We start from the raw sequence: 22,308 nt of genomic DNA, 5'->3' as shown, positions 1-22,308 counted from the left end.
CAGTGCCACTATTGATCAACACAACAGCATTCCTTTGCAGCCTCACTGGATTCCAGAATCAAGGTTTGGACAGAGTTGTACAAAGTCGGGCCACACTGAATAGCATTTTTGGCTTTTATAGCACATAGAAACGGAACTTACAATGTTCACAAGCCTTCTGTGTTTTATTCAGTATGAAGGTCTCTTGTGTTCTCATTCAGCTTTTTGTCTCTAAACATCTCAGTACATTATTCAACAAGAAATATTGAATGTTTTTGGCACTGAAAAAGGTGTACCGACATTTTTCAAATCTGATAAATAGGAACTAAAATCTCTTTTAGAGACAATGAACAACAATATATTTCAATATGTCGGGGTATTCTAAATAAAGGATAATTCATTCATACTGCCTACAATAGCTATCTGCATAATACATTTGCTTTACTGGGAGACACAGGAACAAGGGCTAAAAATATGCATAGCAAATAATATGCAAAAAACATTTCCAATTCAAGAACTTAAAATGTCATCATAGATAAGTTGAAAATGGTGGCTTACCATACAAGATCTGCTAGTTTGGAGAGGTTGCCATATAAGAAATCTTTGCCCAAATTGGTCAACCAGGTGCAGGGTAAAACTGCTCTTATTGGATCATACTGCAGACCTACGTGGTCCAACGGGTGATGACATGAAAGCATGAGTTTGGTACCTGATGGGATTTAAAATCTGACACATATCTGCCAGGTTTTCAGCCAGGTTTTGGCCAGGCAGTCTCTACTTTTATCAGCCTATATATGGACAGCCTAAATTTCTAGGGCAGCTGAATTATACGGTTAAAGTTAGTAAGTCCAAATGGCGATGGGAGTTGTCCAACATGTTTTATTGCCCCAGGACAGCAAATCACAAAAGAGAGTGGCCTTATTGACACTGGCATTATTGACTAAAGTTGCTTCTGGATGTTCATAGTATGACTGTCAACTATAAGGATGATGGCACAGTGACATTCTCTGATAGCATCTTTTAACTAGTGGAGAAGCACCCAAGACCTACAATATTGTTACCCACTAGTTTGGAAGGAAATTAAGGATCAGTGGTATTGAATATGATTTTATAGTATATTCCTCACCAAGAGACTCAATTTTCTTCTCTCTCTTTCTTCAGAATTTAGCTGACTTATTTATAAACAAAGTATTTTTCATTCACATGCAGGTGACTAACTCTATAGACTTTAAAGGGGACCTGTCACCCAAACAAATTATTCAAAATACTATTTTATCACATTAGTCAAGCAAAATGAACTTTAATTACACAATATAAATTATTTGAATCTTGTTTCCCTCAATCTGGGAATTCATAATTACAACAAGCAGGCAGGAGCCATTTTGTGGACACTGTTATTAAGGCAAAATCTAGTTTTTTTAAATCCAAAAACTGATTTTTGACCCAAATCAGATCCTTAATAAATCTGCCCCTAATAAACTATTGCCTTCATCCTAAGCCTCTTCACTCCTGCCTCGATCCTTTTAATCTTGTGGCTATTCATAAAGCAAAGAATAACATATGTACAAACTCATTCTCATTCTCATTACTTTCAAAGCATTCCTCAGCACCTCAGTACATCTTCTTGAGTCTTTCCATACATTCCTAGCAGACTTCACTTTTCTCCCCACAGCCATGGCCTGGTCACACCACTTACTTTCACCTCTGTTTCCTACCTTACATTTTTTCTTTACTGCTCCTTACCTCTGAAATTCCATACATTAATTCTTCCATAGGGAATCCTGCTTCAAACTCTTGAAATCTAAGCTCAAAGACTACCTTTTGGAGCACTTCCATGACAGTATGGAACTTAGCACTTATGATTCAATGTCACTGTAATCTTCTGCATTTATTTTCCTCATGTTGCTGTCTATAAATGACACTACCCACTTAGACTGTAAGCTTTATGGAACCACCTTCCTTTTGTCTCTCAATGAATAGTCTTGAAAGCAATTTTATTTTAGTATTTATATTCTATTATTTATATTGTATTGATCTATTCTAATATTTTATTGTATTAATGTACAGTGCTGTATACAAAGGAGCACCCTGTATATTAAAATTGACTTACATACACCCATTTTGGGAAGCAATTGATTGCATTAAACAATTTAGTGTACCATTAGTAGTATCTGAGGCCCCAGCCTTTGCCTTTCTCAGAGCATTGCTACTTCCTTGTAATATAATTGTGTAAATGCTGAAGAATTACATTGGGTTACTAAAGTATACTGGTGTGCACCAGCCTTGGCAACAGTAACAAGTCCGTATTTCACTGCATCCTAGTCTGGCCCACTCACAGGGACATGCACTGCGTATCTTGACAGCGCTATATAAATAAATGATGATGATGATGATGATGCTGCTAGTCATTTACAAATTAAAGGCCAGTGTTTGGGAGCAAATCTGCATTGCAGAAATAAGCTGTGATTAAAAAACCCTATAACATACCTACAAATATTTGGGGAAAAAGCATGCCCCTAATCCACCACACGACCGAAAAGACTGCTTTGTTTGAAGCCCACAATAGGGATAGTATGATATTGGATGTTTCTTTATATAGTAAAATGTTCTGAAATATATTCTGCTTTGATGAACAAAGTGTCTAATCAACGGCAGTTTTATTTTTCAGTATTCAGTCTAAGGCAACAGAATAAATGTTACAATGCAAATATTAAAAAATAATTTAAACTATACTATTGGCTCTTAAGTGAGTTACACAGTACATGTTTGATCTATTTGACATATATTTTCAGTGGATGTGATCTATTTGGACTTTGTTAAAGCATTTGGTACAGTACCATTCAGGTTACTGATTAAATTGAAGAATATTTGTCTGGAGCATAATATTTGTACTTGACTAGAGAACTGGCTGAAGGATATATTACAATTTACAAAGAGTGGAATTAAATGGAACATTTTCTAATTGGAACAGTGCTGTTAGTGGAGTACCACAGGGGTTTGTACGTGGTCCTTTGCTTTTTAACTGGTTTATTAATGACATGGAGGTGGGCATTGATAGTACTGTCTGTATTTTTGCCGATAGTCCTAAATTGTGCAAAACTGTCCATCCAACCTTCCATGCAGGATCTTTGCATTTGATGAAATGGGAAAACTAGGTTAACAACTGATAAATGAGGTTCAATGTTGATAAATGCAATTTTATGCACTTGGGCAAAAATAATATAAATGCTAGATATACACTAAATGGAATTGTTAGGTGGTCTCTTTAACTGAGAAGAATTTGGGGATTAATGCGGATATTCGACTTGGTATCAAGGTACAGACAGCCAATGTTTACTAAAACTAATCAAATACTTTCTCATATAATAAAGGCATCGACTCGAGAGACAAAAACCTGATTTTGCCTTTTTCTAGATCAATACCAATGCCTCATCTTAAGAGTAGTGCAATTTTGGGCACAAGTCCACAGAAAACATATTATTGAGCTGGAAAGAGTCCAGAGCCTTGCAACTAAACTGTTAAAGGAAAGGTACAATTAAACTATGAGTAAAGACCATGAAAATTTGATAGGAGACATATTTATTATATACATTATAGACAGATACTGGGGGAGCAAAGAACAAAGGACAAGATGCCCCTCCTTAAAATTCAAGGAACAGAATTTTTCACCTGAAGAAACACTTCTTTTTATGGGGAGGGCACCTGGTGATATTGTGATAGTAAAAAGTGTTTAAGAGGGCATATGTGTCTTCAATGCTGGGCTTGCATGTTATGGCACCAATGCACGCCTCTCCCTCGATTGTCGTCATTCGATTGTCGTCGAACCACCCTGCCCCCCCCGACTTGTGCACCTAATCTCCCTTCAGTGAGACAGCAGTGTATCTGCAAGTGGGTGTGCTGGGCTTATAGAAGGGTCTGAACCTAAGGCAATGCAGGCAGAAGAGGAATGTGCCTAGAGGTCCCTCCAGATGTCATTGAGGAATCCATATATAAAGATCACAACAGCTTTTAGATGGCTTCAATTAGCTATGACGCAGGGACACTGGGAGGCACATTTATCAAAGGTCGAATTTCGAATTCATCTGAGAAGCTTCCATATTCTAAATTCGACCAATTGAAATTTATCATTAAAATCTAATTTTCTCAGCTCCGATGAATTGAATTGACCCAAAAACTCGAAACGAATTAGATTCGAATTTAGAAAACTCGATTTGAGTTCATTTCTCTGAAAAAACTCGAATGTCAGGAAGGCTGCAAACATCACCAAATTGATCCCCGGATCTCTTTCATTGACTTATACAGTAATTCGGCAGGTTTTAGGTGGCAAATAGTCATTCTTAAAGGGCCAGAGTATGATAAATCTTGAAATCCTAATTAAAACTCAAATCGAGTTTGGATAATTCCCAATTCAAATTTGAGAGTTTTGACCCCAAAAAAAAAAAAAAAATCGAAAATTCGAATTAGAATTTTCACCTTGACCCTTAATAAATCTGCCCCCTAGTTCACGTAACATTATTCTCACCTGATTCCTCAAACTCCTTATTTTGACTGGCACTCTGTTCCTCTGCCTGTGCCAGGCTCTTCTCCAGAAGGCGAATTTCCTCTGTTGGGCAGTTGCATTGTGGGTAGGCCAGATCACAACGACACCAGCATTCTCCCCCACGGCACTCCAGTTCTCCCTGGGAATTACAGGAAATGTAGGACAATGCAGCCCTCACAAACCTTGCACGTAGGTATTGAGGAAGCAGCGCCTGAAGTCCTTGATTGGGAGAGAAATGTGGATATAATACATTTAATTAAAAAGACCATTCTATCTCAGTGAAGCGACTCCTGTACTACTGTACTTACAAAATAATGCTACACGAGACACTGTAAGCGCACATAATCCAACTGTCAAACAAGCAGAGCCCGTATCTAGAATATGTCATGCATTTATTCATACTCCAGTGTACTGTACCTATTTTTGGCTTTGTTTGCTGTACAGCTTTAGCTGGAGCCAAGGACCTACAGTTAATTGCAGCAGCTAGAAAATGGATGGCTGTTTGCAAAGGGATGCTAGGAATGTCATTATAGGCTCTGGGTAAGTTTTATGCCATGACTGCAGGAATGTGGATACTTTTTTTTCTCCTTTTGGCAAACAGATATGCATACAATAAACAGCATGTAATTGAGCATTCACATCATGCTCCCAGTCACCTGCAAGTGGCATGCAAACAGAAGATTTAAATCATGACTTTCTAAGTGCCCAGTGTTGGAGTGCGGTCCTGTAAACAGATAAATCCACTGAATTGAAAAGCAATTTAGCGGCAGTAAATCAGCAGAGAGCCTAGTTTTATAGGTGCAGCCTTATGTGGTGTTGTTCTGTGTATATACATGATAAGGTGAATTGGGGTAAATGTGAGCACTCTGAACATGAAAGGTTTCATCAATGTTTCAATAGGCTATGAATCTAAAAATCCCTTTGCACGTGTTCATATGGTAAAAACATACCAGCCTTCAAAGATGCTTAAAAACCTGCATTTATCTGCAGCTTTGCACAACAGCTAGAAACCATTAGGGTGACCAGGACGTGTGTATTTTAAATAAGCGATGCAGCTGCTTTTTTTCCTGAATGTATTATTAATTGTACAAAGGGATAGTGGTACCGGCTTTCCTAGAATTGCCTATGAAATCATTCTCCACCAAGGTAATTCTCATGTGCGCTCTCTTTAACTGCTCTACTTATGTATGTAATTGAACGTCAGGATTGAATCAAGCCTTTTACTTCCAGAGGGGACACAAATGCAGCGTTCGCCAATTCAGCCAAAGTACAACACCAGAAAATTTGGGAAGGAAAGCTCACCTTTACCAGTTTTTTAGGAGACTGGCTGCAGATTTAAGCAACTGTGCAATCAACCTTTTTTTAATGTTGGTTTAATTAGTGTTATTTAAGTGGCTGTGCTGCTCTACAAGGTGAAATGTAAAAATGATAATTGTTAGTTTAAGTAATGTTATAAATGGCTACACCACACACATTCTTGTATAGCCAAATCCCCACTGATGCTTTACTAAGCCAACCTCTTTTGTGGGACACGATTTGGGATTGGACCTTAAATTGGTACCACTGTAAGGTATAGGCTAGATATTTGAGGCTATTATTTTATAACTTTTATTGCTCAAGGTGAGCATCACCTGTAGTTCTCATGAGGGTAGCACTAGCTACACAGAATCAATACTTTGCTTAACTGAATTGCCGTGTTTTTGTGCACAATACACTAGAAGTAGCTGCGGTAGGCATATAGATAACAGTGTACATGGGTACATGGGTACATAAAGACATATTCTAGGTTTTAGTTACACAAACACATGGGAAATGTTTGTCATAGTCCAGCAGCCCATGTCACAATCCAGTAGCACAAAGTATCAAAATAATTATATGATTTACTGTTATGTTATGGAAAACAGTTTATGTATCGTGTGTCCTCTGTATCCTGCCTTGAATTCCTATTATTTGCCCGTGTAAGTTATTTCTGCCAGGTATCTTTTTAAAATCCTTACCAAGAAGCTGAACCCGACTTTCAGGGCCCATCACCAGCACGGAGCTGACGGAATCCAGGTTGTCATAATTGCTGCAGCCCAAAGGTCCAGTCCTTGTCTCTGTCACCTGCATAAAGAAATGAGTGCTATGAGCAGACAAGTACAAAAATTAATAAATATCAGCAAACATATTGCAGGCCAGAACTACTCCCCAACTGCATCACTTGTCTTGTGGCATTGACTGTCATTGCATTGACCCCAACACCGCTGCATATGTTTTCCCAACAGACTGATTTACAATAACAATTTACAATATTTCACATGAAGTGAGGCCTTAAATAATGAACATTTCCTTGCACTGTTTGCTCAAACAGCAAATATCAAACTGATTAATATTAATTCAGATTTTTGATCTGGTTTAGCTAAAAAAGACCCGTCATATTTTGAAACTAATACTCCAATATATGCTCACCATCTAACGGTCTGTTAGATCCCCACCTTAAAGGGGACCCATCTCCCAAAAAAATATTCAAAATGCTATTTTATCACATTAGTCAAGCAAAATGACACTACACTATATAAATTATTTGAATCTTGTTTCCTTCAGTCTGGGAATTCATAATTATAGCAAGCAGACAGGAGCCATTTTGTGGACACTGTTATTAAGACAAGTCTTGCATCATCTCTGAATCTTGTTTGTGCACCAGAATGGGGGACCTGATGTCCATCCCCATGCCCTGGCTACACAATTAAATGGTAAAGAAAAGGGGAAATGTGTGGAGAGCAGTGACATCTAGGAAGTGCTGAATGGAAAGTGATTGTCTGCCCCGCCTCTATGCCTAGGCATAGAGGAGGGGCAGACAATATTTGATTGACAGCTGAGATGTTTAAATGAGCTTACAACAGCTATGAATGCTTTAATAAAAAATAGAAATTGGATTTCATGCTTAATTTGAATTTTTTTTTATTATACAGCTTTTTGTGTATGGATGACAGGTCCACTTTAAGAACCATTTAATGAATATAGCTAATAGTCAGCTCGAATGCATTGTTTGAAAGGTGACTGACATGAGGCAACACCTGTTAAAAGTGCTTATTAAAAGTGATAATGACACTAAAAACAACTTTTCAAAATAATAATGTACATTGAGGTTACCTATATGTCATGTTGATAATTTTTCACTGGTAGGTCTACTTTTGTCAGTAATTGTTACTTGAACTTCCTAAACCTGACTGTCCATTCTCAACCTGTCAAGTTAGAATTTCTAATGCTAATGGACTACAGCTATGCAAATATAACAGCCCCCTCATAAAGGAACACGGGGGATCAGATGGGTAATGTAAAAGCATCAGCAAATACTTTTATGGCAAAATTATAAATAGCATGCAAAGACAATGTTATGATAGCAGTAAAAATGTTTCATTTCTGGTGTCAGTATCATTTGGTCTTAGTACAGCCTGTGTTCAATATAGTGAATAAAGTACCTCCTATTATAAAATATAAGGATATTACAAGTCACAGAGGCGTTCCATGACCATATAAAAGCACATCAGTTTATAACTGATGACATCACTAGTCACCATTTAGAAGAATATAATTTTCAAGATATTCATGGCTTTTGTGTTTTAAATGTGGATAAATCCTAAAATGTGCTAAAGGGAATGCTTATAATATTTGTGGAACAGGAAACTACTCAACAGCTGGGCAATTGCTCATGGAAAAAATGATTGCACTTTGCACCATTTTTATAAATGTGCCTTTGTGTTTCAAACACATATGTTTATTGTTATTAATGGTCAAAATCATCATAATCCAGAAATGTTAATTTCTATTGTGCATGCACAAACTGCTCAGTGTACATATTACAGGAAAGATGTCTTGTGTCTTTTAGTTTAGGCATATCCTCTTATACCAGGTATCGTTGTAATGGTATTTTAAACTATAAATTGCATGGTTAGTTGCCTTCATTGTGCAGTATAGCGAGAGCAAGAGAGAGAATATGTCCACTAGAAAAAAAACGACACAGAACTAGCCACTATATTGTGTAAACTGATATTGTTGGCGAGCGTGACATACTATTAGGGACTATGTACTAACAAGGGCAAAAACATATGTGATTTTATGTGATAATGGTCTTTATGTGCATGCACACCTGAACACACAAACACTCACACAGTGAATGGAGTACTTTACTATATAAAATGTGAAACTAATGTGCAAATGACGGCAGACGATTGAGAGGGTCACTTATAGGCTAACACGTAAGAGGGAATACATTGATACTCAAAGGAATCAGTATTTGTGCTACCAATTTAAAAAACACAGAGCAATTTATTAGCTAGGAGATTACAGTATTGATTAAGAAAGCATTCCTTTCGTCTCTTTACATGTCAGCAGAGATGGTGACATATTGGGAAAGACGGATCTCCACAGAAAACGCTGCCAATGAAAATAATGATGGGAAGAAAAGACGGTTGTCTAAAAATCTCCAACACCGGATGCAAGAGAAAACTGAATATCTATGCTCACCAAAACTTTGTAAGAGTGTAATTTCGTAGCCCATAGCACTAAAATATAAATATCTGCATCGAAATACGGACTCATGAAGGTTCATTTATGACTCCAAATGCAAGTATGCATATACTGTACCAGTACAGAAACCTAAAGCAATCAAGATACATCCTGGCATTCTTCTAGATCGATCAATTCTGATTGAGACTGCTATCCCATTATAAGAAATGCATTTTACAAACACCATTAAATTATTGTAACCAAAGCTCCTTTTGTAGGACTACGAAAAGGGTGTTACTGCTGGGGTATAAAACTAAAGTATTCCTGCCCTAATCACAATGCTCTTTTCACCTAAATTTTAGAACCTAAAGCTTCACCAGTTCTCAGGCATATAGCATTGCAGTGGGAATAATGATATTTAAGTGACCAGGCTAACTGCCCCTATTCCTTGTTGGTCTGTAATTGCATTAAGGAGAGCATTGTACATAAGCAAAAGCAGATCACCTGTCTTTTGGTTTTGTGTCTTTTGGTTTTACTGTCTTTATCAATCAGAGGCACTTTTAGTTGATAGGTGACACAGGCTATCACCTATCAACTAAAAGTGCCTCTGATTGATAAAGACAGCAGAAGAACACAGTGTAAAAGACCTAGAGTGTAAAAGGATCGATATGAGCATCAAGTGAAGTAGACAACTGTTAAAGAATAAGGGAATGCATAGAAATGTTGTAGCATGGATGTGATACAGACTGGGTTTTGTGCTCTCTGTAAGAGAAAAGGGCCAAACTGGGTAACACCTTCATACAATCTACCTATCATTCACTTGCACAATGAGTTCAAAATAAGGATTTCCATTATGTGAATTGCTGAAGATTGCCTCATCAGATGATATATTGTGTTATGCTAATACAACTTATAACAGAAATGTTTTTTTTTCCATTTTCTTTTTTCAGAAAAAAATCACTTGTGATGGCACAATAATGATCCAAATTATTTCCAGTAGCTAAATAGGAGTTAATAAGTAAAACGAGATAACGAGCCAAGCCTATGGAGACCTGAGTTAAATTAAGTAGTGAAAAATGGAAACTTCAGAGTCCTGCTTTGGTAAATAGGGCCTTAAACGCTTCTAGGGAGTAATGCTTAATGAGAAAATAAGAGCAAATGACTTGACTGATTACAATTTTGGTCAATGATGTTGCCCACATTATATGCATTTTTAATCAAGTTTTGTAACTCAAACACTCTGAGTAAGCAAAAAACACAGATTTCTTGCAGAGAATTGATTATTGTTATATTTCAGGGCACTGGTTCTTTTCTGCACCATTGGAAATACATATTGCTCATTCTGCATCATCTGCCAGATACCGGAAGCGCTCATCTCAAATCAGCACTACAGAGTTGACCCTAGATGTGCATCAATATGTTCAAAGCAAAGATGAAAAAAACCCTCCTGATATAAATTCTTTTCTGCTGGATTCCGCACACTTATCTGGGGCTCACAAAAAAAATCCTCAGGGAGCTTTAAACTTAGCGTGATGATATAACAAGAGAATATATAATACACTATACAGTCTTTCACAGACCCATAGCTAAACCTTGACCCTCCAGAAGTGTTTCTATGAATACTACTGCACAGGGTAATCCTATTATTTCTCAATAGCATCAATGTTTGCAGCCCATATAATACAGACAAGAATAATAGGTGGCATGAAATTCTACTAATGCTAATATTATGTATTGCGCCTGTAAGAATACCATTTAATTAATTCACCTGTACTCATTCCAAAAGCACAAATTCTTGTATGGTTAATATGTCAAGCGAAATATGTGCCATATTGGCCTGAGAGGGGAAGAAATAAGGGGAGCTTAAGTAAACGCCTCACACAAAACATATAAAATAAGTATATACTGCATGCATTGAAAAACCACAACTCCCAGCATCCCACTGTGGTTTTTGAATTTATTTATTGCTACCCCATAGGGGATGAGATTTCCTTTGGAAATGGTCCTTTGGAAAATGCTATGGAATCATAGATCTGCTTCATTGTTGTACAAGCAACTTAAGAATTCAAACAAAGTAACACGTCTTAGACAAAAACATAAAAAAAAAAAAGGTTACATCCACTGGTAGCTGAACATAATCTACTTTTTTTTATAATATCCAATATTTATTGCCTCTATAACAAGATATATATCCTTTCTCAGTCTATTTTCCCCTTACTTGCACTACATTGATCAATATAGAACATACAGTACAATATGGAAAGAATACAACTGTATTGTTTATTTAAGAACTTAAAGGATACTAGACTGCCCTTGGACTCATGTTTCTTCTTAACTCACAAAACCATTGCAGTGGTTGCTGTAATCCAGGCTGAGATCAAATACTGAAGGGTAATCTGTTTCTGTCTCCATAGCTATGAGTCTAACCATGATCTAATTAGCCTACTCAGACTTCAGTGTACTCACACTGCAGTCTCTTTATAGGCCTGCGTGCTCTTATTGATGAGCCTCAACTGGAGTTCATTAGCCTAAGGCATCATAAGTTTAACTGTTCTCTACCATGGAGCCTTAATCAGCACAAAGCTAATATAAACCACTTCAATGATTGTATCAGCCAGGACTGAATCACTAATGACTGTCACTCATTCCATTCTTCAATATGCTTCTGCACACTTCAATGAGAAGCCGCAGCTTTGTAGCACTCGGTCCTACATATATCAGCCTGGCAAAGACCTCCAACAGGCATTTCTCTCTGTTCTCGCTCTATGGAGCAGCTTCAAGGTACTACAATTTATTTCCTATCCCTATCCTAGCTGTAATTGAAAAAAATGTTCATATTCAACTTTATGTCAGACTTTATTTTATTAATCAAAGATAAAGCATTCATTGCAATAATGCAATGGAGAACTTCAAAGATTACAAAACACAGGCTAAATATAGGAAAATAATTAGCAAAACTGTAAATTCACATGAATGCACAAATGCTCATGATATAATGCAACTAACAAAATATAGAGGCGGTTTAATCAATTACGAATATTTATTGATACAGGGTTGGACTGGGCCGGCATTAGACAGGCAAAAAAAACCAGTGGGCCCAGTCAACCCAGATGCGACTCTGCACTCTCCCCCGACCACCCTCTTGACCACAATGAAGACTACAAGGTATGTGCAGGGAAAATCCTGGAAGTTTGAACCTGCACCATATTGTTATAATAGTAGTGTTTGGTCTTAGAGGGTTAAAGTTAAAATGGATTACTGTATATGGGAAGATGAAGGCAGTGTGCTGGGTAAAAAAAAAAAGTTCACAATCTGCTATTTTCTGTTCTTACCGACAGGGCTTGGCTGCACCTCCTGATGCACCTCTCTGCTCCTAGCGATGGATTTTCAATTTCTCACAAGTACTTGGTAAATGAGGCATGCTCGTGTACCTCAGGCTTTAGTAAATGACCCCTACAACAAACTATTCACCCCTTTCTACTGCCAAACAACACAACCCGTTTTTGACTGAACAGCACCAAGCTGAATATTATTGTTATTATTATTAATAATGCACATTTATAAAGCAGCAACACATTCTAAACAGAAGTACAATTGGTACAAAGACAATTCATGCGCAATGTTGTGCTGCGCCTGGGGAGGGTTCAAGCACAAAAGTGTTGTTGAACGTTACACCTTGCCACCAATCTTAAATTGGTGGCAATCTTAAATTCTAGTCGGTCATTTCCCTCGTGTAACAAACAGACTCCAGAATGGCTTGTATATAATTTGTATTTTCATCTGGAAATCAACATGAATTCATTATGTTTGCATCGGGAAAAAAACATATATGTGAGCTGCTTAAAGAAGCTGTGGGTATTATGATCTGACATAATATGGGGTAACTTACATTGTCAGTATTGATGGAGACATAGGTTTGCATTAACATCCACTCTGAATGCTCCTTCTACGTCTAACATGTGGCCATTACCTGCTACCTGGAACCCAAATAAAAGCAACTGCACTACCCTTGATTATTAGTTACAGTAGATTGACATAGGAAAAATAAACTAGTTGGCAGCCTAGAAGAAAAGAGCATGGGGAGATCTTATTTGGGGGTGAAAGACTGGAAATTGACCTTCATCCTGATGTATGTTATATGGGTACATATCTTGCCAAGGTTCTGATCTCAGCCCACTTTATTACACAAAGCCTATGACAACTATTAAAACAAACTTTACCACGCCCTTAAAAAACTGCCAACCTAGACCCTGGCCTTTATATAAATCTGGGTTTGGCTATAGCAAAATATGTACCTATATAATGTACATTAGTGTGCCACGTTATTACACTTTGACTGAAGATGCTATAACTGGAGTCTAATATCTATTGCCGGTATGGGGTCCGTTATCCAGAAACCCATTATCCAGAAAGCTCCAAATTACGGAAAGGCTGTCTCCCATAGACTCCACTATATTCAAATAATCCGATTTTTTAAAAACGATTTCCTTTTTCTCTGTAATAATAAAACAGTAGCTTGTACTTAATCCAAACTAAGACATAAATGAATCCCTTTTGGAAGCAAAACCTGCCTATTGGGTTTATTTAATGTTTACATGATTTTCTAGTAGACTTAAGGTACAAAGATACAAATTACAGAAAGATCAATTATCTGGAAGACCCCAGGTCCCGAGCATTCTGGATAAAAGGCCCCGTACCTGTATTAAAACAGATTTATTAGATATACACACACAAGGCCTGGAAGTTTTCAGCATTATCTGCACAGCAATGCTAAAAATATTAAACTCTTTGCTGCCTTGTGGTCAGCAACACAAATATATTGATTCTGAAACCATGTGAAAAAAGCAGCAACTAGCATGGGAAAAAAACAGCCAACAGCATTTAAAATACCCACAAGGCATGAGTATATTTCTGTACAGTGGTGAATAGATTTTCATTCCTAGTTTTTATGAACGTTGGCATTGTCTAACTATCAAGAATTCAATATCACTTACCCTGTGCTGGGTTCATTCATTTAATGCTCCATTAAGACAATCAGTTTTATATTTTACACTTCTGAATTACATGGCTTCTGATTCTATTTTTTATTTTATTTATATAAATTATAAAGGCCAGGGTCTAGGTTGTCAGTTTTTTAAGGTAGTGGCAAAGTTTGTTTTTAACAGTTGTCATATGCTTTGACTGAAGATGCTATAACTGGAGGCTAATAACTATTACAGGTATGGGCTCCGTCATCCAGAAACCTGTTATCCGGAAAGCTCCGAATTACGGAAAGGATGTCTCCCATAGACTCCATTATATTCAAATAATCAGATTTTTTAAAAATGATTTCCTTTTTCTCTGTAATAATAAAACAGTAGCTTGTACTTAATCCAAACTAAGATATAATTAATCCTTATTGGAAGCAAAACCAGCCTATTGGGTTTATTCAATGTTTACATGATTTTCTAGTAGACTTAAGGTACAAACATCCAAATTACAGAAATATCCATTATCCGGAAGACCCTAGGTCCCAAGCATTCTGGATAAAAGGTCCCGTAAACCTGTACTAAAACAGATTTATTAGATATTTAAAACATTCAATACAATTGCCAGTGTATTAGGTCAGTATCAAATGTGTGAGTATTTGTGGTGAGGGCTAGGAGTAAAGTATATTTACACTTCAGGGACCCTTTTCAAATCTGGCCGAAGATTCTAGTAAAAAAAAAAAAACAATGAAATTGGTCGAACAATAGACGAGTAGTGTGCGTCCTCTTCTCTCTCATTCTCTCCATTACCTTTAGCTTCACCACATACACACACAAACAGTAGGTTTATTCCCTCCAGATAGGGCCTGGAAGTTTTCAGCATTTTCTGCACAGCAATGCTAAAAATATTAAACTATTTGCTGCCTTGTGGTCAGCAACACAAATATATTGATTCTGTGAAAAAAAAAAAAAAAGTAGCAACTGGCATGGGAAAAGAACAGCATCTAAAATACCCACAAGGCATGAGTATATTTCTGTACAGTGGTGAATAGATTTTCATTCCTCTTGTTTTTATGAATGTTGGCATTGTCTACAACTATCGAGACTTTAATATCTCTTACCCTGGGCTGGATTCATTCATTTAATGCTCCATTAAGGCAATCAGTTTTATATTTTACACTTCTGAATTACATGGCTTCTGATTCCATTTTTAGTCCCAAAGGTGCGGAAAGCATTTTCAGTGTAACCCCCTTCAAGATTTCAAGGTACAATAAAATGGCAGCAGGGAAATTGTTCTTCATCTTATGGAGGATTCGGAAGTGCTTTCAAGGCGTCTGCTCCAATTGCACACTCAGCAATTACATCTAAAAGCCCTTAAGGTGCTACATGTATAATACGAATAACAGCAGTGGAACAAAATTGCCTAAAACAACATAAATACAGCATGGAATCTATGCATAAAGCTCCAAAATATTGCAAAGGTTTTCCCATGGAGACTTCTTTAAACATACAATTTTTTTTACCAGTTTGTTTTTCTCTATAAACAGGACTTTTGAACAATTAAATTTAGTGGGATATTTATCAAAGGTCGAGTTTGTAAGGTTTCTGAGGTTTTTTTTTTTTTTTATAAATAACTCATAACTCAAATGTTTTCTGATTTATGAAAAAACTTGAATCAGTCAAATCGGCAAAAAAAACGCATAAATGGCTTCAAATAATCGAGATTTCGAAACTAAATGAAAAAAAAAACAAACATCACAAAGACTACAAACCTTTTCAAATGGTTCAAGGGATTTCTGCCATTCACTTCTACATGACCTCAACAGGTTAGCTGGAGTATTTTCCAATTCGAGCTATTTCCAGCTTCGGGGTTAAATAAATCTCGAAAAATAAATTTTTTTAAACCAAAACATTTGACCTTTAATAAACAACCTAAATAAATAAACTAAGGGGCAGATTCCCTAAAAGGCAAAGTGACCAAAGCTAGCGAAAATTGGACAGCGTGACGTCATTTCGGAACTTCGCCGATTCACTTACGGGCATCACTTTGCTAGCGAAGGAGATAGGCGCTAGCGTTGCTTTGCACTCTAAAGCCAGGCAAATTTTTGCTCAGGCGAACAGACATAACTTCGCAAATTCACTAAGATGCGGATTTTACTGAACGTTACCTCATTTGCCAGACTTGCCTTTGCCAGCTCAGACCAGGAGAAGTGCAATGGAGTGCATAGGACTTCCTCAATTTTTAGAGCAAAATTCTTCGAAGTCCCTAAAAACGATGGCGTCTTTTCTTTTTTTCTGAGCGATAGCCTGCAAAGGTCCGTAAATTTTTTCTTGGGTAACCAAGTTCCCCCCTCCAGTTTCTAACATATGGAACATAAACTGCACACTGGGCTCATATGTAGGGCATTGGACTTGTGTAATGTAATGTATTTGCTGTAACATATACGTCCATGTAACTTTATCTTTTTCCGCTGTATGCAAATTAGTGCATCTTCGCTTGGATTGCCGGAGTAACGCTATCGAAAATTCGCCAGCGTTCGGCGCCCTGGACACAACTTTGCATTTAAGGGAATTGGCTTTGCCCTAGCGAATTTATGCCTGGCGAAGGGTTGTGATGGCTGCGAAGCCAGTTAGGGAATTTGCCCCATAGTGTTTTGCACTATAGAGAGACCTGTTATCTGGAAAATCCCAGGTCCACGTCAAATACCTGAATGCACCAGAGGAAATATAATGCCAAACAGTCAACCAAAGTTCTGCCAAGGAGCACAATCAAGCAATCAATTGGCAATGACAATACACAGCTTACCAGGTTAAGCACTTTGAAACTGAAAGCATGAGAATGACTGGTTAAGGGGCTTAGCACCTGCATCATACTCATGGGATAACTATGAGAAATCATTATCAGTAATTCTCCATGTTTTGCCACCAAGACTACACACATATAAGTTGAAATCAAAATGTACTGTATGGGGCAAATACGAGTTTAGAGCTTAATAAACAGAAACTTACCCACGTCTATTCATTCCTATGGGGTTTTTAGAACTGTATTCATCAAATGGCAACTTCTACCTTTCACCCATTGATAAATGCAATTCTAAAAATCCCATAGGAATGAACAGAACGTTGGTTGGTTTTTATTTTTTAAGCTCTAAACTCACATTTCGACAAATCTGCACCTGTCTTGGTTTATTACTGTATCCAACAGCAACTTTTGCCCCAGGGTGATCTGAGAATGTATGTGTTGCTGTTGCCTGAAAAACTCTGAGGACTGGAAGAAAATGAACAACAGCTATATCAAGCTATGCTTACTAATAATTAGTAATACATACTGTTGTTAAATTCATTAACTATGTTAAAAGAACATAATGGCTCAGCATGTAAAAACGAATAGATTATTAGGAGAATAGTGTAGTTAATGGGTAAAACAGCTTAATACAATAACATAACACCTGATATATTGATTTCAATCCAACAGTCCCCAAAATAATTATGAGAATAATTATCATCACAAATTTGAGAATATCATAGTAACATCCACTTCCCTTCAGCAGCCGAAGGGTTACGGAAAATGGCATCTCGCTGTTTATTCACTGGAGATCCCACAGCACCACGGAATATTAGGATTAACATTCTGTTTGCGAAGACAAAACTGCAAAGTGTTGCCTTTTATAATTAGCAAGTAGTTTGGCAGCACTGTGCCTAGAAAAACTGTACGTTATATGGTTTCCATAATAAATATTAAATCAATACCTACATTCTTCCTTACAGGCGTAATCATTTTATGTACAATACACAAACTGTTCCTAACGGAAATGTCTTCTCAGCTGTAGGTCTTAGAAAGCTTGCCCGCGTGAATGTGAGGATGAAAAAAAATAAGGCAAATAAAATATTAAAAGCAAACATAAATGCCTATGTAGAAAATTCAAATTCACAAGATCAGAGGGCATAAATGTTGAAAATTAGCCATAGATCAAAAGACTCACGACGAGAACAGAGACTGATGTAGAATTATTCAGCAGGGAGCCCAGCAATCAGAATGCCAGCCAAAGATCTAATAGAATAGGTGGTAAGGGGGCAAAAGAGAACTAACATCACAGAGAACTGTGGCAAAGACTACTTCATAACCCTCAGCTGATATTTCTGATGCATATGGAGCAGGTCAACCCTCTGTCTTTCAGCTTCATGAGTTAAACCGCTGATCCCAGTGATGAACCCCCAAAGGGAATATTATCAACATTTTTCTAAAAAAAATACAGTTTCTTTTATCTTCATTTACAACCAGGCAAAACATCAAGAATTAGTTCTTATAAAGGCTCTGGGAAACTAGTAAATGGGAGTTATGTAAGTCAGAAGGTACCCTTTACTGGTCACCTATTTAAAGCAAACATCTTATTGGTTGCTATGGGTAACTGCTCCTGGGCAAACGTAGTGCCATTTTATTTACATATGGGGGTAAGAGACTTAAAACAGGGGCAGATACAGAACTACCATAAAAAATTTAAGAAAAAAAAACTTTTCTGTAAATATAAGACTTATACATTGTTTGTAATGTACGGGGGCAACCAAAATTATTTACAGGAACCACTGAATCTTTTTATGGATAGATCCTCCATATGATTGATTATTTTGGCTAATTACATTTGTGCAATTTAGTATCTATGTGGCAAATAGGTACAAAGTTTGCCCAAATGCAATAACCCAGGTGACCAGTAAATGCTATCTCCTGATTGGTTGCTATAGTTTATCAGTAGCAAACTTTGCACCTTTTATTACATAAGCATCATAGATGCTAAATCACACCCATAAAAACCAATCAGAAATTTATGAAAATGAAAGAGCTGACTTTTTGCCTTGGTGCTAATCATTGTTAGTAAATTATCCCCTCATTCTCTAGCACATAAAAACAAAGGGGCAGATTTACTAAAGGGCAAAGTGCCCGTCGGTAGCGAAAATTCACCAGAAATCTCATCCACAGGGACATCAATTTACGAACAGGAGTAGAGGACAATTCGCTAGCGAAAGAGACAGTCGCTAGAGCAGTTTTGCGCCCTTTTGCCAGGCGCATTTTCACTCAGCCGAACGATTGTTACTCTGCAAATTCACTAAAGTGCGAATTTTACAGAACGTTACCTCTTTCGCCAGAGTTTCCTTCACCAGCTTAGACCTGGCAAACTGATAAGATGAAGCTACATCCTCCTCAATTTTATGTCAGTGACATCATATCCTGTATGCCAGAAAGTCATAAAAAATGTACACATTTTAAAGTGGGAGTGTCTTTAAAACTATTGTAACTATTAAAAATTTTAATTTTAAATTTTTTAACCATTTGAGGGGCATGCCACATTTGTTTTAAGGTGGGTTCATGCATAGGACAATAGAGGATCTCTTTTGCATTTATTTTTTGCTTCCTTGAACATTTTTAATAATAAGTGGCCACCAACATGTCTATAAAAGCCATATTTATGACCTATATGAACCCACCCTATTCAAATTGACCTAAGAGTAAATGTACTAATGAGGTTTCGCTAAGCAGAAACGAACGTTAGTAAAATTCTCTATGAAATGCTCATGATGATGAATTAATGCTAGCAAAACTTCACCAGCGTTCGGCTGCCGAGACGCAACTTTGCATTTTAGTGAATTAGCGTAGTGGTAGTAAATTTGCGCCTAGCGAAGTGGCGCAGAGTGTGGCGAAGGCTTCGCAGGTGAAAATTTGCCCTTTAGTGAATTTGCCCCATAGTATCTCCCATGAATAATTCCCATGGTGATTTTTTGGTATTTATGCGCAATGCAAGGTGGTACAGGTGATTTTGACCAAGCACTAAACCAAACCAGACTGCTCTGTGTCAACACAGAATCCAAAATTATAATCACAGTTATTGTATACCATTTTAGAACATTTACAACAGTGGATCGCCACACAAAAAAAGCTGTTTTTGCACAATCAAAGAAAATGCAAATCTAAGCAACTTTCCATTATACAAACATTAGAAAATAAAGCAGTATTTGTTTATTCCTGTCTAGTTCTGACTCTTGAAACAGCATATCAGAATTCCGTTTTCCTCCAGGTATGTAAATCAGTGGTTCTAAATAGCAATTACATTAACAGATCATTTATAAGAAAAAAAAAAAAAAAGGAATTTATTGTGGGGGTGTCAACAAGTTAGCCCCCCCCCCCCCGAATACAATCCTTAACACTGGAACCTGGGCTGGTTGCACCTCTTAGCTGAAAAAAGCACCAACCCTTTGTATATTCCTTAAATTGCTGCCATCCTCTGTCTCTTGCAGGCTGTTGGGACCGTATGGTCCAGGACACCGTAATGGACTGCTAGGAAGAGACAGAAGATGTTGCCAAAGTGCTATTAGGCATATGCCCTGGGCTGGTGTGTTTTTAGAGAAGAGGAGCACCGGTCCATGAGGCATGACAATGGAGGGGTTGTCTAACTTGCCTAACAGTGAATTACAGTATCTTTGTCCTGCTAAACATTTTCAATAATGTATATTGTAAAGTTGCAAAAGACACAAAAGCAAAATAGCATGAACTATTTGTATACTTGATGAAAACTGTATATAGAGAGGCACTATCTTGTTACACAGTGACTAGCTCTTGACTAGCAGTGGTAAAAGGAAGCTACTACTAATTTCTGTGCTTCTCAATTAAAGCTCACATTATCAACAATAAAGAATTATAGTTATAGAAAAATACATTTAATATGGTGCCATTTATCTTCAAAAAAATACAAGTGATGACATTCAAAACACTTCAGATCTCTGTGTCCTTCAGACTATTAATGAAATTCATTTTAAACGGCACATTCTATTAGACCCCATTCTTTGTCCCTTTCACTCTACATTGTATGTGCTTCTATTGCTTTGTGCTGGGGCAGGAACCATCACACACACAATGTAACAATGTCAGCAAAGAGGAAATATAGAAAAGGACAGGTTTAACCTTTTCCACATCTCCTTTCAAATAAAGGGGGGGAAAATAAAAGGCATTTAAAATTGGCCTCTAACAGAGAAAAACACCCCACCTCCTCCAAAAACTAAAAAAGTGACATGAATTTATAAAACATTTCTTGTACTACAGCCTTTGATAAGAATGGCCTCTGATTCCCCACGAGGGATTTACAGTTGCAACACTTTAGGCCAGTGGTTATTTGACTTATATGAATCAAACTCCCACATAGACTCTACATTTCCCCTTGGCTGACAAGTTCCAGTTCAGATAAATAAAAACATTGTTGTATCAGACATTCAGCACTAGTTACAATAATATCTGTGGAAACAAATAAATATGCCACCAAAACTTATCTTTGACCTCTTACCACTGACTTTCAAAGTGACCTTTCAGGTAAATTAGTTTTTTCTCTCAGAATTCCACCAAGAGTGGAGACAAAAAAAATACTTGTGAACACTTTCTGCACATCATTATCCTTTTATCTCTATCCAACCCCACCCCATGTATACATCGGACTACAGACCAACAGGAGGGCAGATACAGGGTTCCAGCCCTCCACTCCTCAAGGCTCTAAAATAGTCATGTGATCTGCAGTATGCAAGTTATGTCATTGATCCTACCAACAAGCAGAGAATAGTAATGATTTTGTGAGACTTGGGAGTATTTTACTGGACAGACCTCTACTACAACTGTTTTGGGTTCACCAAATAGATCAGTCCCATAGATCCATAGTCAACATTATATCTTAACTTCCTGTGTTCTGTTGGTGCCAGCCACTAGGGTTTCACACATAGCAAACAAATCAGCATTGCAGCTGCAGTTTTCATGATTCATTAGTAGACTGTAGCATAGAAGATGTATATTTCCTATAAGGTTATGGTTGGAACTGCTTTTAAAATAACATTATATTATGAATAACTCTAAAATATGGCAGCATTAGATTCTGTATAAAAAAATGCACAACCTAGTTACGCTCAACCGAACATTTTTGACATACAACTCCCTCCTGCCAGGCACTGACACTCTTCTTTACTGTCTTCAAGAAGCACTCAGCTCTGACACACAGGCAGCACTCTAACCTGGCTAACTGGAGAGCAGAAGGAGCATGGTTCCAACTGTTGCACCTTTGAGATTAGAGAATAGTAGTATTCACAGGTTTGTACAAAGCTATTTATGCAGGAATTACTATTTTAGTCATAGCTGAAACACTTTTAAGATTCTGTCAAAAAAAAAAAAGCTAACAATTTTGCCACTGAGGATTTCACATAGTGTTTATCCATAAGTAAAGGCTAAGCTGACATTGACATGCTGGAGGATTTTTCCTCTCTCAGTAGCAGATATGCCTCACATGGCCTTCTAGTCTCTGTTTATAA

The 22,308-nt window shown here is 37.2% G+C and overlaps 1 protein-coding gene across 1 annotated transcript in view; it reads right to left on the bottom strand.

Moving 5' to 3' along the window:
* Nucleotides 1-22,308, bottom strand: part of brinp2.L (BMP/retinoic acid inducible neural specific 2 L homeolog) — a 106,408-nt gene that overhangs the window by 20,592 nt on the left and 63,508 nt on the right. The window contains exons 5-6 of the mRNA XM_018258481.2: nt 6,517-6,622; nt 4,502-4,738 (exon numbers count right to left, since the gene is read on the bottom strand). Coding sequence (XP_018113970.1) covers nt 4,502-4,738; nt 6,517-6,622 — 343 coding nt within the window. The remainder of the gene's footprint in view (nt 1-4,501; nt 4,739-6,516; nt 6,623-22,308) is intronic.

This window comes from Xenopus laevis, chromosome 4L, assembly GCF_017654675.1.
Source record: "Xenopus laevis strain J_2021 chromosome 4L, Xenopus_laevis_v10.1, whole genome shotgun sequence".
Classification (NCBI taxonomy): domain Eukaryota; kingdom Metazoa; phylum Chordata; class Amphibia; order Anura; family Pipidae; genus Xenopus; species Xenopus laevis.
This window is presented reverse-complemented; position numbering and strand designations above follow the sequence as displayed.